General features: G+C 36.5%; 1 protein-coding gene across 3 annotated transcripts in view; it reads left to right on the forward strand.

The window, feature by feature from the left end:
* Positions 1–18,119, forward strand: part of LOC142029050 (complement C1q tumor necrosis factor-related protein 7) — a 127,248-nt gene that overhangs the window by 84,355 nt on the left and 24,774 nt on the right. For all 3 annotated transcript variants that reach the window (XM_075023302.1, XM_075023311.1, XM_075023320.1), the window contains 9 exons: positions 1,548–1,688; positions 2,111–2,267; positions 4,399–4,634; positions 5,534–5,711; positions 6,943–7,099; positions 8,238–8,385; positions 10,653–10,791; positions 11,560–11,763; positions 16,866–16,958. In XM_075023302.1, coding sequence (XP_074879403.1) covers positions 1,548–1,688; positions 2,111–2,267; positions 4,399–4,634; positions 5,534–5,711; positions 6,943–7,099; positions 8,238–8,385; positions 10,653–10,791; positions 11,560–11,763; positions 16,866–16,958 — 1,453 coding nt within the window. The remainder of the gene's footprint in view (positions 1–1,547; positions 1,689–2,110; positions 2,268–4,398; positions 4,635–5,533; positions 5,712–6,942; positions 7,100–8,237; positions 8,386–10,652; positions 10,792–11,559; positions 11,764–16,865; positions 16,959–18,119) is intronic.

An 18,119-nucleotide genomic window follows, 5' to 3' on the forward strand; every position in this document is an offset into this window, starting at 1 on the left:
GGATTATTCTAGGGCTTCTCATATCTGTAATTCTTTCTGGCTACAGCTCTGTTGTTGGAAGCTGTTACTCATATGAGGCTTGGATGGGCTCAGGAATTTTTACTGCCATGGTGTCTAATACTAACTTGGACCACATATGTTGGTAAAAACATCTGACCTGCCTTGTCTCTCTTTTAACATTGCATTTCCCTGATGGTCAATGTAGTACACTCATGAGAAATTACAGATGTGAAGAGAGTGTAGCATGGAAAATAATCTAATTGTTTCCTCCACCCTCCAATAACATAACTGATGTGTACTCTTTGCTGTCTGAAGATCAGAGCTGTAGTTTTCCATTGGTTTGAGGAAGAAATGTCATCTGAATACAGAAAACTTTTGCAAATTAGCAGTTTCAGCCCTACTGTCCTCGTTTGAGGAGGAAGCCAACGTATGCTGCGGATTGCAGGTTTCAGGCTCTTCTGGCTGATGTATTTTAGCAGAAGTGATTCTCTACTGAAAGGTCCTGCTTCCAAATCAAATACATTGGATAAGTGTAATTACTGACCTGTATGTTCCTCATGTCTTTAAGCTTCATCTTCTAGCTTCATCTGGTAGACAAAGAAGAAAAGGTTGTTAAGCTGCATGGATAAGTAATATTCAAACTGCTAGCTAATGAAGTGGAGAAATTACTCATATTCTGGAAAGTCAGTATTTCTTCTTTGTTTATTGTTTTTACTAAATTTGCTTATGCTTTTAAATAATGTGTGATGTATTTCTTCTGTCAGCTCTAACTCAGCCTCCCTGTCTTCCACATTCTCTGAATTTTCTTACTAGTAATGTGTTATTTTACATATTTTTATTTTTTTTTAAATCACATTATTTTTACTAGACCTGTTTAGCTATCAAGATAGTACTGGAAACAGTCTGTGCTGGTGCTGCATAGACATTTACACCGGAAGTGTGTGTTGGTCATTAAAAGTGCTAACGAATAGCTCTTTTACAAACAGATTAGAGGGTGGAAATGTGAAATACCAATTCTGAGGCAAAAAAAAAAGCCTTGTTAATTTTGTTTGTGTTAAGAATCTTGTAGGGCTGTCAAAGGACTTCTATTACTTCATACATACTACATTACTTCATCTCTGCAAGTCCTTTTTACTGGAGCTACAAGCATGTTAAGTTTAAAACATATTTTGTAATGTACGATTGTAATAAGCATTACTTCATGCAGCAGTGTAGGTTTCCTGGGCTCTTGTTTACATGAATTAAATTTAAAATGTTTTTAATGATGTACAGCTGTAATAAGCATTTCAGAAAACTTTGAGATCTCTAGAGAATGAACTGTAATTGAAGTCAGATTGTCCAAAATGCAAGAGACTAGAGTGCAGAAGGAAAACAAATCCTGCCATCTTCAAGTCTGAGTTTTATGCTTCTTGGATTTAAACCACTGCAGCCATCAATCAAATTGAAACCCACATCACTTGGCTTTTGGTTTCGCAAGTTTTCACTCTATTGTTCCACTGAGTTAAACAATTCTGATTGATTTTGTGCATATGTATATATATTTCTAGGCAAACCAGAAGACTTCGTGATGCTGAACAAGATAAAGACAGAATGTTGCTTAAGACCATTATAAAAGTTTGGAAACAAATTAAATCCCTCCGTGACTTTCAGAAGTTTACTAACACACCCATGAAACTTTATTTGAGGAAGTATGTTCTGGTAACACTTTTTCTATTTCATTTGCCAGCAGTGGAGTTTTAATAAGATTAGTCAATTTGGGAACTTAAAATTCTGATATGAAGGGTGCAAAAGTAAGAATTTGATGGCACTGGTTGAGCCTGCCACTATTCTTTTTGAGTTTGGAGGGGGAAGGAAGGTTAAAGTAACAAGTAACTACTGTAACAGAAGGCAATTTCTACACGGTAATGAGTAAAGAAAAAGTAATTATATTCATTCTGGATAGTAACCATCTGCTATCAGCTCTTACACAATCTATGCTAGTATTTTTAAATAGAACACACTTTTGATATAATGAAATTAATTCATGGAGAAGTAGACTTAGTTATATTTTATAGACTTAATTGTAGCCCTTATGTTAATTTATGCAACATGTTGATAACTTGTTTTAAAGGGAAGAGGTTGATCAGAGATTAGATGAAAAAGCATATGAAGCAGAAATTCAGGCTGAGATAAATGAATTACTAGAAGAATGTATGGAAGAATATGAAAAAAAAATGAAGGAGTATAAAACTGAGCTACAAGAGTGGAAATCCTGGAAGAAGACACAGGTTTGTTTAAATCCTTCAGTTTCACAAAAGTAAAATTATTACTAAATGTGTTGAAATTTGTCCTTCTATACAGAAATAAATTAAATGTCAGGGTAGTTATGCATATATTTTCTAATGTATTTGGATACATTTTGTTTACTTAGAATTTGTTAGTAAATTACTTGTTAATTAAAAAAATTAAAATTTGGTAGGTTTTTTGAGCATTGTCTTTCTGCTATTGATTTTCAGCACTTCAGCAGTTGTTTAAATTTAATAGTTTTGCAGCATTCCCATTAAATTCATGTCCTTCTTGCAAAGAAAAAACATGGGTGAATGTTTTGTGTGTGTGTGTGAGTGGTGAAGGAAAATAATTATGGGGTGTGTCTAATGAACAAGCAGTTGATGTCATCTTATGCAAATTTATGTTCAGGAATGTCCCAAAACTGAAAAATTTAATTAGAATTCTAGCCTTTTACCTCTGAAAAGCTTTATTGCTAACAATCTGTACTGTAGTTAAGGTCTCAGTTGTGCTCCAAGGGGATATTGACAAATACAGGAGCTAGAACAATACACTGCAACAGGATATCTTTGAAATAGCCTGTGGCAGCACCAGCAAAATCAGACTTGTTTTCATAGTTATGTGGCAATGTACTGGATACCTCAGGGTAACAGTGATTATACTTGAATATAATTACTACCCGGTTTGAACACTGTTTTTTTGGATACCAAAGCAAAATAAAGTTTAAGGAAATGCTTCAAATACAGTTTTCAAGAATGTAGTGCATCTGCTGATAGGTTTATGGAAAGTTTTTTCACATACATGCAGCTTCTGTGGGAGGCACTTAAAATGTTTGAGGGGAAGCTGATCTGCAGGTGTTCTGGTAACAGGAATTTCCAATACAAGTGGGCACATAACTCATTAGTATCATGTCAACTTGTAGGATAAGATGAATAAATGTAAACCTTAAAAAGAAGGCAGATAGGCTTGGGCATTGATCCTAATGGGAACTGTTCATCTATCTCTAGCCAGTTATGCCTTCACAAATACTGTAGTGGGTAGTTCCAGCCAAAGCTGCTCTTGGCATCTTTTTATTGTGTTAGTCACAAACTGTGTTGGGACTGAGATGATTGTGGTTCATTCCTTTTAGGGTGAAATGTAGTACACAGACCTTCCTTTCATGCCCAGAAGTGCTTTATTTTATGTAAAGTACTTTTTTGGTTAATCACTGCTGTTGGTGTCTTACTAGCACAGATCACATGAATCTAAGGAAGACACTAGAGGTAGAAAAGACTAGATGAATTTAAAAGGAAATACAAGAACAAGAAGGGTAACATAAAATTAGGCTAAGGAAGAAAGATAATTTATTAATGAAAATATGTGAACAAGTTGTTTGGCTAAATACTTCAGTTAGTGAGGAGAAACTGTTTGCTTTCCTCACTTTCTTCTCTTTTGCTTATGGTGTCTTAAATCATGAACTGGCTGGTGCTTCCCAGCAAGCTGTATTTCCAGGTAATCTGGAAGTCTGCAGAAAGAGGAACTGGCTTGCAGTTGTTTAAAGCTGAACATGCACATGAACGCTAGAGTTCTGCAGTTCAAGAGATGCTGAAAGGCATGTGGTGTTCTCTTTGTTTATTCTTATATTTGGCATAGAGGAAGGGAGGGGGTCATTCTGTTCATGGTAAAGATACTGCTAAGCTAAAAAGCTTGTGCTCCAGAGTTTGTGGCACAAGTGCATTCACTTTGTCAATGTGTATGCAGAAAATACATCTCAGAGAACTGTGTCTACTGGTTGAGTAACCTTCTGTCAATCCTGACAGAATGCACGTGGTAACTTAGACTAAACGAGGAGTCAGCTGCTAGTCACAGTGTTCAAGAAACATGTTTATTTTGTAAGTTGGTTTGGAAGGTTAGATAAATGTTTTGTTTGAAGCACATTATGTTTTTGAAGCATATGAATGGAATGCATTGCTGAATTCTGAATCCGAAGCAGTACTACAGAATGAAAGAAATCTTATTTTTGTGTGTGGTGTTTTTAAAATTATACAGTCATTTCTCGTACATATTTATCACTTGTGAATCAAGAGGACAAGAGGAAAAAAAACTCTACTGATTGAAACAAGTTCAGGAAAACATTATTATTTTCATATGCAGAAGTCCAAAAAGAAAAAGAAGAAAAAAGACATTCATGAAGAAGAAGAATCAGTAGAAGATTGTGATCTTGGTGAGGAGCGTGTAAAACCCATCCCACCTAAAATGGCCAATAGCCTGGAAATAGAGCAGCAGGTTAGAGAAAAAGCTGAGAAGTGCAGAAGGAAACCTGGAGAGCCTGCTCTAATTCCTGAACTGGTCCTGTCAGGAAGCATAACTCCAACTGAGCTGTGTCCTCGGTAAGATAAATGTTGGCCTGCAAATTCCTTAGTCTGTGATTTTCTGCTGTTATTTATTAATTGCTTGTTTATACAACTTCAGAAGCATGTGCTCAACATTCTGTTTAGCCTAGTGATAAAACTTCTGCTTCTGAAGCTGATAGAACTTTATTTTCAAGTCACATATAACCTTGTATATAGTGGGCTTGGACAATGCATGTCTACACATTCCCTTTGAACCTTCTGATGTTCCTTGAGCATCTGCATAGAAGAGCAGTGTGCGTATAAAGAAGTTTTTCGGTGTAGAGTCTAGGTCACTTCTGGCAGTACTACTTTCACTAGATAGTCCTTTATACCAGGTCTGTGCTGTAGTCAACAAAGGGAAAATAAAGAAATTGTGTAGTAAACCAGAGATTTCACTGTGCATAAAATAAATAAATTTACTTGTTTGTGTTACTTTCCACATTTACACAGGCAATTTAACATACGTCTAGCAGATTTTAGTTACTTAAAAACTGCTTTGTTTCGTACTTGTTCAGCAAATAGCCTCAGGAAGGAATATTGCTTGGCTGTTCTATTCCCAATGACTAAAAACTTTACAACCTTAATGCAATTTGATATCATTTGTTGTGCTTTGGAGGAAGGGAGTAGAAGGGAATTTTGTTTCCCCAAGTAACTCCTTTAATATGGAGGTGGCTTTAGTGGATCTACAATTTGACCTGTTCATTTTTACATCAGTTTATATTCATAAGAAAATGAAAGTTTTAAAGTCAGTCCTGTGTAGTGACACTTTTAGAAGAATACCATCTTTAATTAGGTGACTTCTGTTTCCCATTGAGGAATCAGATTCTCATTAAAAATAACGAAAGAATAAAAATATTACTAAAAATGATATGACAGCTTGTTTGACACATTTACAGAGCAGAAGTTTTGCGACGAGAAGATGTGAAGAAACGCTCAGCATTTATAAAAGTCCTTTTCAACGCCAAAGAAGTATCAAGGACTGTTACCCGACCAATAAGTTCAGATTTCAGAGTTCACTTTGGACAGATTTTCAATTTACAAATATTCAATTGGCCAGAGAGTTTGAAACTACAGGTAGATAATGATTTATCACAGTAACTTTTTAAAAGATAATGTAAAATGTAATTACTCCTGTAATACTTGTATTTTGCTCTATGGTGGTGTTCTAAAGACTGGAAAACCTGTGAAAGACCCTTTGTAAATCATCAGTTTCATACCCCTTCCATGCTTCTCCAGTCACAAACTTTTAACTTTGCTGCTACATTTTGGTGCTTGTGCTTTTTATATATATATATATATATATATGTATATTTTTATATATATATATGTGTGTGTGTTTTATTTATAACATGACTATGGGCTGCATGGGGGGAAATTAAATATTTGGGACATGTGATTAAATATGTTCATAGAGCAGCCTCTTAATTTTAGAAAAACTGATTTATGTTGCAGATAAACTTGCCAAAATCGTCATCTTAAAACATTATTGTCCACACAGTAAAATCATCATAATGTTTGCTGGAGTAGGATAAGAAAAAAATTAATTGCTAGTAATGTCCATAACTGCACTTGACTTGACCAGCAGTGCAATGAAGTCAAACCACCAACACCCCGATTCCAAGTATGAATTAATGAATGAGTCACATGAATAATTTTCAGAATCAATACAATATATTTTTAGGAGGAACACAGTCAGGGTCCTACTTCTCCTGTTAGATGACTTTGCCTGTTAGGTAACTTATCACTGGTAGTTCAGGGGAGGTTGTATAGCCCTCGCCTGCTCCATTTATGTAATGCACAAACTGAAAGGGAAAAGGAGTGCCATTATCTTGGGTTAAAAACGCAATGGAAAAATCACTCACGTCACCCTGAGCCTGCAACTGGCCAGCAAAGAAGGAAGCGGCCTTCAGTACTGCCAGAACAGGGACTGTATGCCTTACCCTGCCTTTCGTGGTAAGGGAGAATTAGTGAGGCAGAATCCCTCTGGCATCTTCACCTGATGCCAGTGACTGTCACAAGCAGTTGCATATTGTACAACGATGTTTTTAAAGCCCAGAGTTTTTTGTACTATTCTCAGGTGCATTGGAAGGGTGAGGAAGATATACTTTTAAGAAGATTTCAGACCAAGTTAGCTATTGGTAGCTGAAATGTCTGCTAATTGGATATTTTAGAAAGTAAATGAATACAATTGCCTTAAATGAAAGTAAAACCTTTTGTCCAAATACCCTACAATATGTTTTCAACTTCTCATGAATACATGTCTAAATTTTTTACTCTGTCTGTCACCATGTGATTTTTTTTCTAGATATATGAAACAATGGGTATGAGCAGTACTACCTTGTTGGCTGAAGTGTTCATACCTGTTCCTGAGACTACAGTTCTGACAGGCAGTGCTCCTATGGAAGAAATAGAGTTCAGCAGCAATCAGCGTGTGATGTTGGACCATGAAGGAGTTGGGAGTGGTAGGAACTTTACGTCTTTCTCAGTTCAGCATTTCTCATTTTGCTGAAACCACGTAGCAGGAAAAGGCTGGCATAAGTTTCAGAGTAAATTCTGTTAGAGCGTTTACAGCTTCTGTAACTGAAATCTTATAAAATAGTCATGATTCTTATTATTAAAGTTTGCTGTGGAATTTCTGTCTCTTACTAATTTTAAGATGTATATAATAAAAATGCGTGTGTTTATTATTTGGCTTGTAGTAGTGGAGCTCTACTAGCTATAGAAGGTGTTTGGGGTTTTCTTTAGAATGTAAGTAATCTAGCCTCTGACACTGCAGAGCAAGCAGATGGTATTAATCAGTATAGCTCCAGTGATTTTAATGTTTTAAACCACTGAACAACTGACTGTATAAGTGTATATGCAGAATAATTTTTTGTTTTCCTATTTGCTTTGTTGACATCCTGCAACACATTTTATCCCTGGGACTTTAGAAAGATAAAACAAGGGAGAGAGAGAAAAAGGAGAAATAAGAATAATACATAGTAGCATATGGAACTTTTAAGTTTGTATAGTAAGTTTGACCAGCATTATGAGATGACTGACTTGCATAAATTTGCCATATATGAAATGCAGGTCAAGCTAGAGCAGAATAATAGATAAAAAGCTGTGGAGGAAAGAAACGTGGTAAAAAATCATTACAACAAATGTGTGTGTAAATGTCATTGACCATGATAATTGTATATACAATTGTGCATCACAAAGCTTTAGGACTGACTTTTCAGTCATGCATAATTCTTTTGACTCTGAATTTCTGTTTCATTAATAACAGTATGCTGAATCTGAAAACTACCAGAAATATTAAATAGTATGCACCTGTGAAGGAAAAAAAAACCTTTGGCATAGCTTTCAAGGCATAGCCTTTCCTTCCAACCCAAACGGAAAGCCTTTCTGTGGCTTGGTGCAATGGTATCTTTCACTCCTTTTGCAGACCAGAGTCCTTCCCCACTGCATGCAGCAGAATCAAGTTGTTTCACATTACCCCATTTATACAAAGGCACAGATTATTTGACTACTTATTTTCAGGAAGTATTTGTAAGGATATTTAGACAGTGAGTTTGAATGCATAAATATACTAATATGGGTTTTTTTCCCCCTTGATAGGTGTGTCCTTCTCATTTGAAGCTGATGGTAGCAACAAAATGACTTTAATGACCTCTGGGAAAGTGTCCAATAGTGTCTCTTGGGCAGTTGGAGAAAAAGGAATCCCCTTAATTCCTCCAGTATCTCAGCAAAACACAGGCATTCCAAGGTAATATGATATAAATTTTCAGTGATTCATGGGAAACTGATTATACTAGTATTTAAAAAAAATAGACTTTCATAATCAAGAATTTTCAGAATATTTTTCCTTAAGTTTAGATATTTTACTTTGTGCTGTAACCCCTTGCAGATATGTCAGGGTACACCTTTTTGGTAAACAGATTTTAGGTAGAAATTTTATCTTTTAGTATATTATTTATAGATAATATTAAAGTTAAACTCAAGCTGATTAATTCACTTTTATAATTTTCTAATAGAAGATTTATATATTGGCAAGGAACTTCCCTGTAATCATTTTTCTAAGAACAGAAGCTCCAGCTCTTTCTTACCTGAAGTGCATTTGGGGAGGCTATTGGGACACATGCTTTAAATGCCTTTTCTGTAATTAATGACAAAAATTACACTATGAAAGCAGTAGAAGTTAGTATGGGGGCTTGACACTGTTAGTGAATCAATCAGTGAAAAATTCTCATCTGTCAGATCATTCCAAGATAATAGTCTTTCGTGATTTTTCTCCATCAGAAGCCTGTTGACCTGCAGAAATGAGTATATTATTCCATTCAAAACAATCTAATTTGCCCTGTGGCAGCCAGTTGGATATTGTAGATTATTTGTCCTTTTTGTTGCTTTTATATAATTCCAATAAAGTTAAAGAGATGATACCTAAAGTCTGCTTTTGTAATGTCCTCAGTTAACTTCACTGTAAAGCCTTAAGAGTGTTCCCATATTTATTAATACTGAGCAAGTACCTGCTCCAGCTGATTAGATTGTCAGATTTTTATTTATTTAAAGGCTAGACACTGGCATCCAAATTACTCTGTTACTATTTTTGACCCAAGCTGCAGCTGTTAGAGTAATTTCCTGATCAGCATATGAATAACCTGCTGACTTCAATGAGAATAGAATAGCATGAGATTAAAACGTAAGGATACATTCCCAAAAGCTAACTTTAAACTCGGGAGACTAATCACTGTAGTAAATGGAAAAATGGGGAATTTCAGAAGGAAGTTAGCTGTGAAATACTCTTCTTTTGAATCACCCTCTAGAGATGAACAGCCCTCTGTGACTTTCCATTGTCGTGAAAGTCGGAGACAGGATTTTCATGCCTAAAGTTAGTTATTGCTGCCCATTAGCTTTTCAGCACAATCATGATTCAGTGTGCATTTGTTCAAGGTACAACCTTGATGTTACCACTTTATCTGCTGCTCCAGTAACTGCTGGATATTTGACTGATTCTAACCAAGTGCAAGAAAGATCCGTAAGTTCTTAAAGCTTTCTTGAAAATATTCAGATAAGTAGAGAACAAAGACTCAAATTAGCACACCTAACAAGAGAAGGGGCAACATCCACCTTTTGTGGTCTTTGGCTAATAACACACATGTCCTGGTGTACTGGGTTTATGTGGCAAGGTTTTGGTAGCAGTGGGGCTTCAGAGGTGGCTTTTGTGAGAAGATGCCAGAAGCCTGGCTGGCAAGTCAGTGTACAAATGGCCTGCAGACTACCTACCATACTTCCTTGCCTACTGTGAATACAAGAAAGTGAGCAGGAGCATCCAAAGGGTAAGGAGTGGAGCTGGGAATTGTAGTGTCAGGGAGGACCAAAAGCAGGGCTGCACCACAAGGGAGAAAGCTGCAAGGGTGTCCCAGCCCAGGCACTGTCCTCACCAGCCAACATGCAGTCTTACAGGAGCTGAACGTAACAGGCAGAGCAGGGTGCTGGCAGCAGTCCCAGTCTTGGCAAGGGTATGAATCGGGCCCCAGCGTCTATCCAGAAAGAGCAGGGAAGGGGGCAGAGACCAAGGCTACAGTGCAGGTCTGAGAGCACCATCCTGGAGACAGGTCAAAGACAGGATTTAAGGCATAGCACAAGCAAGGAATGTACATCTGAGAAGTTCTTTTCTATATGGATTGTCAAAACTTTTATGTTAACTTTCATGCTGTGAGGCAATTTATCATCTTACTTCCTAGTCATCAGCAACATGGAATAGTGTAAGTGTATCATAAATGTATCAATAAGCACCTTATTACCTTGTATAAAAGTTTTCTTCCACCAGTTCCTTCATATTTCCCCTTCACTTTCCTTTGCAATTCATCATTCTGTCAGCTGCATAGCTCCAGCTAAGAATTGTGTAGTGGAATTTACTATTCAGGTTGTGGGAACCTTTTTGGTTTTTTTCTAAGATTGTTTTAAATACTTTTTTATGTTGCTAAGTCATATATGTTTTAGGTATAAGTTCTGTCAATTTTGTCTTTTTAGTGCTTTAAAAAATATTGATGCTATTGCATCCATTGGCACATCAGGCTTAACTGACATGAAGAAACTAGCTAAGTGGGCAGCGGAAGCAAAACTTGATCCAAATGACCCAAACAATGCAGCTCTGATGCAGCTGATCATGGTAAGTGGCTTTTTGAGAGCTGTAGGGCTAATGGAGCTGTGAAACACCTAGTCACCAGTACCTTCTCCAGCAATCTGCATGCATGCCAGAGAGGGAGTATAGTATTTGATTTTGTGATGGATGCACTTGTGTGAGTATTAAGAAGCAAAATGTCTACTAAAAAAATGATTTATTAATCTATTCAATAGTGTGTTAATGATTTATTAATAAGTATAATTTATTAATCCATTCAGCAGTATTCTAGTGGTGAAAAATAGGTATAAGGGAATATGCAAACTGATTAATTTATAAATTAAAAAAAAAAAGGATTTTGAGTTTGTTGTTTCCTTAAAGGGCAGGGGTATTCCCAGTGTACTTCTAAGGTATTAAATAGGAAGTTGCTCATTCATGACAGTTGCACAAAGATCTAGTGTGTTGTAGGAGTTGCAACTTTTCTAAACATCAAATTGAGGAGCTATTTACATAGCTGAAGTTGTGTAAATGAATCGTCTTCACAGTACAGCTTCCTAGGTTACTCTGCTATGTTATAGTTTTCCTACTCTTTAATGTTTTGTTTATGCTATGAAGAAATAGAATTTTATTGTATTCTTAAATGTATAATCTCATATACTTCACTCAACAAAAACCAACTTTAAAACACTTAATGTTTCAGTCCGATCCATCTCAATTGCTTTTGCTTAAAATGAACGTCCTTGCAATATGCATGTAAGACTTAACAGAAGTTATTTTATAGACTTTTGTCACTTTGGGTTTTTTTGACTAATATAGGTTGCTACAAGTGGAGAGGCACATGTTCCTGATTTCTTCAGATTGGAACAGTTGCAGCAAGAATTTAATTTTGTTTCTGATGAGGAATTTAATAGATCAAAGAGATTCCGACTCTTGCAGCTCAGAAATGGGGAGGTGGCAGAGTTCCGAAACTATAAGCAAGTCCCTTTACATGAACGAGAAATCAGTGAGAAAATCTTCCAGGTAGAATTTTATCTGAAATATTTCTTTTCTAATTTTAATGCTAATAATATTTGACTTGCAATTAAGTCACTTGGTCCCTGAAAGAATGTACAGCTATGCTGACGTGTAAAAAAAATCAGAATTTTATTCCTGCGTCTTTTCTAGTGTTATTTTAATCTAATTAAGATAGCTTCCCTCCAAGGCAATATTTCCACAGCTATACTGTGGAAGGAGAAAAAATAAAACACAGCAACTGCTGTAGGCACAAATGTTCTAAGATAGTTTTTTTTGAAGGTAAGAGACTTTTTTTTAAGTGATTTCAAATATAGAAAGGTAATGCAAAGATAATTCAGGCTTAGGCTTATTACCTTTTGAGCCCTTTCTGTGGACACTGCTGGAAGCAATGACTCTAATGAGAATTAAAACCTTTTTATGTTTTGTTACAGCCTGTGTTGCAGTTATTTCTGTTTTAGTACATTGTTGCAATTAGTTTACCCTGTCCTTGCCTGTCTGTTAATTACCTTACTGAAATGCAATGTGTACATTTTTTATTTGGGTCATACTTCAATTATTTTTAATCTTAACTCCATTATTAGTGTTAAGTCGTGCATTCTTTTGTTCTTTAGCAATCTGTGTAGCTAAGGAGCAATTTAGTGTGTTCATTGCCTTAGCAGGATCAGAATCATCTTGGATTCTGGCAACTACTGCTTTATCCCTACTTCTTCTTACATAAATTTCTTTGAAAAATTCCTTCCTACCATTTCTTTTGGATTATATCTTTTTAAAAAGTTATTTATTAATTCAATCATGTCTGGCTCTTTGCAATAAATATTTTTCCTTTTTAAATTTTTGTTTAGTTTTGTATCTTTTATTTAAAGATGTGCTACATCTTTGATAAACATTTCTGATCCAGTTGATTTTACAGACTAACTTTGTTCATTTCATGTTATCATTCAAAATTGAAAACCATAGTTTGAGTTGTTTTATTTGATATTTTTTTTTTCCATTAAGGATAAATTGGATAAACCCATGATCACCTATTTGAAGTTCATTTTATACGACATGGTCTTCAAAACTAAGTTTAGAGTGGTATTGTTCCTAGTTGGTTTACTAGCTATTTGGCAAAGAAGTCTGAAAATCCATAGAATCATGGAAATATTTTTTGGAAAATATTGTCTGGAGGTCATCTAGTTCTGCTTTCCACTGAAGTGGTGCAACTGTTGCCAGCACTAGATGAGGTCAGCTGTGTATTTGTCTAGCCAAGTCTTGAAAACCTCTAAATGGGAGATTCCATGGCCTTTCTGGATAACCTGTTCCAGTACTGCACTATCCTTCCAGTGATTAAAAAAAAAAAAATTAAAAAAATCGTGTCCAACCTGAGCCTTCCAAATTGTATTTAATGGCTGTTTTCCCTTGTTATATTGTCTGGAACTACAGAGATGAGTTTGGCACACTCTTCTTTGTAACTGCCCCTGAAATAGTTGTGGGCAGATATTGGATTACTCATTAATCACTTCCTCACCAGACTAATTAAGTTGAACGCCTTGTCCCATGCAAGAAAGACACTGAAATACGGGAGCAAGTCCAGCACAGAGCTACCAGAATATCTACAGAGCTGGAGCACATGACATACAAGGAGAGGCTGAAAGGACCAAGTTCGTTTTGGCCTAAGCAGGCAAGGCTAAGGGGGTATCTTATTGCTTCCTTCAGGTACCTAGTGAGATGGTGCAGAGAAAACAGAGCAAGACTCATCTTGGAGGCAAGATGATGATAGACACAAGTTACTCCAAGAGAAATTCCAGTGAGATATAATGAAAACATTTTTCGCAAAGAATTCTAGAACACGTTGTCCAGCAAGTTTGTAGAATTGTCATGTCAAGATACTGAAAATTCAACTGGCAAAGGCCATGAGTGTCCTGATTGGAGCTGTTCCCGCTTTGAGTGAGGATTTAGATCAGATGACCCCTAGAAGTCTCTTCCAACCTACATTACTCTAAGATTATGATCTCTTCTTGTAGGTCATGTACTCTAGGCCTCTGACTGTCTTAGTAGTCCTTTAGTGGACCCCATCCAGTTTCCAAATGCTTCTTGAACTGGCAGCCCCAAATTGGACACAATATTTCAGGTATGCCCTCACAAGTGCCAGATTGAAGGGGCTAGTCATTTCCCTTTGTAGGCCATGCTACTCCTAGTGTAGCCTGTGGTTTGCCTTTTGCCAAAAGAACACATCATTGGTTGTCATTAAACCATAACCTCCAGATTTTTTTGAATATGGTTGTTATTCTACTGGTTGCTTTCCAGTCTGTGCCAGCCAGCACATGGAGTCACTCCACCCTCAATACAGAATTTTCTTCATTGAGACCTCAGTTGTCACAGTCTTCAATTATCAAGAGCCATCTGAATTGTGGTTCAGATGTATTGTATTAATCACTCTTCCTAATCAAGTATTGTTGGCTAAGTTGCTGGCATTGTATTGTGTCTCCTTGTCCAGGTCACTGGTGAAGATACTGAGTAATATTGGCCCTATAATCAATCCCGGGGTACTTTGCTAGTTAGAGGACACCAACTGTACATTGAGCTATTGTTCCTTACAGTTAGAGCTCAGTTGTCCTTCCTGTTTTCAACCCAGCAAGCGGTCCATTCAGTCCATTCAAACCCGTATTTCCTCAGGTTATCCTAACCAGGAATAAGTGCATTCCATTTGTTGACAGTGATATTTTCAATCTATATCCTATCGCTATTCCTAAATGACAAATTCTGTAGTCGTACCTAAATCTGATAATGGAAGTTTCCTGCTGTTGATTAACCGTGGTAGGCAGCTAAGCACCACACAGATGCTTGTTCATTTTCCCTTTCCCTCCCACTTTGGACAGGGGAGAGAATAGGCAGAGCAAAAGCAAGAAAACTCAGGGGTTGAGATAGTTTTATAAGCAAAGGAAAGAGAAAGAAGAAAGAAAGAAAAAACAAAAAACAAGTGATGTAAAGGCACTTGCTACCTCCCAGATGTAGACCAAGCCCTAGCCAGTCTTTGAGCAATGGCTACTTTCCCCAAAATCCCCTTCCTTTCCGTTTTACTGCTGATTATGACATTTCATGGCATGGAATATCCTTTTGATAATTTTGAGTTAGCTGTTCTTGTTGTGTCCCCTCTCAACTTCTTGCACACCGCCACCTACTTGCTGGGGCGGGGGGGGGGGAATTGGAAGAAAGGTGCTGACACTGTGCAAGCACTTCTCAAAAACAGTCTAAACAGTGGTGTGTTACCAACACCATTTGAGTCACAGATTCAAAACATAGCACCATACCAGGTGTTATGAAGAAAATTAAGTCCATCCCAGCCTGACCCAACACAATTAGGCTATGAAATTATCTTAATTTTTTCCCCACTGTGGTGTTTCCCCAAGTGATTGTTTTATTTGTCCTCTCCAATCTTTTTACAGTGTACAGCACTAATATGCAGTACTGCTATGAAGTCTTCTTTTGCGTTATAGTTTTGGTTCCTTCTGTTCCTGAGGACAAATGGGTCCATCATCTCTACCAATGAGCCCAGCAGCATGGACTGTAGAATTTTGATAATCCAAGACATGCCATACTCATGGGCAAGCAGAATGTCTTGATACACTTATGAAAATAAAACAAAACAAGTGTCTTGGGTCAAATAGGAAGAGTTTTAGTTTGGTGTTCAACACCAGAGTTGGGGCCAGTCAGTCTGTATCTGAATATTTGCTTTATCAGAAGTTTATGATCTTTTCCTATTTCTTCTGAAAGTTCATTTAATGGCAACAGTTTACTAAAAGTTAACAAGTACTGGTTAATGATTTGTGGTACTTAAATCATATTGCAGTAAAAAGACTTCTGAAGGGAGCAATGCATATGCGTGTACCAGTTAGACATTCAACTCCTGTTACTGGACTTCTAGGTTAGTCATTACTAAAGCTGCTTAAAAATTAAGATTTCTGGCTCAGAAGAGCTATTCTTACTTTATTTTGTTGCTAATCTAAAGTCATTCAACAATAATTATTATTCACTGAAGAAGTTAGATAAACACTTACTGTTGAAATAATGAAGCACCGTGTTTCCACAATGTGCTTCCCGGACCCTTAGGAAAAAATTTTAAGTAAAAACAGTAGCAAAATGACCTGAAGATTAATTTACCTGAGTAGCTTTTACATCATAACTAGCTGTGGTTCTAAAGCCAACTTGATTTGCAGATTGCCATTACGCTGCAGGTCCTGGGAGACCCCCTGGACTTGTAGGCTATGTGTTTTGCTTGGAAGCTGAGTGTTGGCTCTAGCCTTTTCTTAATTTATGAGATGCTTTCCTAAACTTGTGAATAAAAGTTGCATCTGTCAGTACAGCTTTCATTGTAGTCTACCAGAATAGTAACCACAACCCTGAAAAATATTCCATCAACATACTTCTTCCCAAGGACCAAGTGCTTCTCGTAAATCTTTTCTTGTGGTGGTAACCAGTATTCATGTCAGCCCCTTGGTTAGGCTACAGACTCTTTTATCAAACCTCAGGCAAAGCAAAATCTTCATGCTCTGGCTGCTTAAAGAGCTTTCACTTTGTCACAAAGTACAGAGATTTTTATTATGCTATTAGATCTCTTTATTTCTTAAATATAACTTAAAAATAGCTCTGTAATTGTTTCTCAACAAACTTTCTCACAAGTCGAGTTTCTTTCAGTGTTAGACACTATGAAAACTAGTTATGTGTATTAAAACACAGTTCAGATTTCAGGTAATCTTCCATGAATACTGCATCACTTCTGTTTATAAAGGATTATCCCTATTGCAGCTGCAGTTCAAATGGAATTTCGGTTTATAGCAGCAGGTCAAAGTTCAGCTTTAAAAGAAGAGAGGGAAATCTTCAAGTTATTCATAGTAATTTAAACCACATGAATTTTGTAACTTAATGGAACTCTTGTCTCTATTCATGGAAGTTTAGCAATGCTATTGCTGTATACATTAGCATTAAGAATAGCTTTATAAACCTGTGACACCTGTTTTGGTTTTCTGTGATCCATACATTAATATTAATGAAATATTTGCCATTTTTCTTGTATGCAATAAAGCACTGAAAATATGTATCAAATCACAAACTCTAGTAAATGTCTTTAGGACTATGAGAAGAGACTGCAAGAGAGGGATGTGATTGACAGCAAAAATTATCTAGATGCACACAGAGCAGTTGTTGCCAACTATCTACAGAAGGTAAGCTGCAAAAAGTATGGATCCACCATATTTCTCTAGGCCATTTGTTGCTTCTATATTTGGATGCTTTATTTCCATGAATACTAAAAAACTGATTCATCTCTAAACATGACGTACAGACATCTTTAAAATTCCAAGGTAGGCCTGAAACTGGTGTAATTGAACAGGTGGAGGTTTGTGAAGGACTCATTTAATGTTATTGAAAAAGATGCAATATACAAAATGACCAGCCATTCTGGATTTTTCTAGCAGTTCTGTAAATTTTTTTTTGCTCCAGTGTCCCAGAGGTTTGTACTGTTGTGTCCCAGGTATTCACTGATGTCCCTCTCCTCCCTGTTTTCCATCTTGTAAGCCGTGATGCTAAGAACTTAATTATCTCCATGAAAGTGGCCCTAACCGCTGTTAAAAATCATTTAATGCAATACATGAGAGTAGTGTCTTGTCGTGCAGCCTAAGGCAGAGGGCATATCTTCCATCACATTACCTCCTTTGTGGTATTAGAGTAACATCTTTTCCCCCTTATCTTGATTAAATTTATTTTTCTAGGTTGTTTATTCTGTTAGGATGACATTCTCTTTAATCCTTAGAGAGAAACATCATAGGAAAACATTGGTCATATAACCACAAGAAGTTTGCAATTTCAGACTATTTTGGAAAAATATCAAGTGCAAAACAAGGCTAACAGTTTCTTACCAGTACCGGAAATAGCAAAAAGTGTATCAAATCCTAGCCAGCCAGCAAAACATGTAATATGATGATTAGGTTGATTTGATGCAAGACAAAACAAATTGTTTGTTAGAATGTTTTTTAAAAGAATCTAGACAACGAAGAGTGTTTAAATCTCCCAGGCAAGTGCCAAAGCCCAGATTCAGTATGATAATAAAATTACTTTTAACAAAGCTGTCATGTCTGTGTCAGCCCTGTATGTTTTGCATGGTATTTAAGTTTGTACTCAAACATGTGGTTTATGCAGCACACTGAGTAATAGCGTAGTAGTACAGAGTAACATACATTACGGTACCTTTATTTGTCACTCTTTTAGATTAAATACAAGTAGCCTTTTTAAAAATAATATTTGGCTATTTTACACTTCTATAAATTGTCAGATGTGCTGGAAAATTAGATTGCTCACATCAGAACTGAAATTCAGTTCACTCTGAA

Source organism: Buteo buteo, chromosome 1 (genome assembly GCF_964188355.1).
Source record: "Buteo buteo chromosome 1, bButBut1.hap1.1, whole genome shotgun sequence".
In the NCBI taxonomy this organism is placed as follows: Eukaryota; Metazoa; Chordata; class Aves; order Accipitriformes; family Accipitridae; genus Buteo; species Buteo buteo.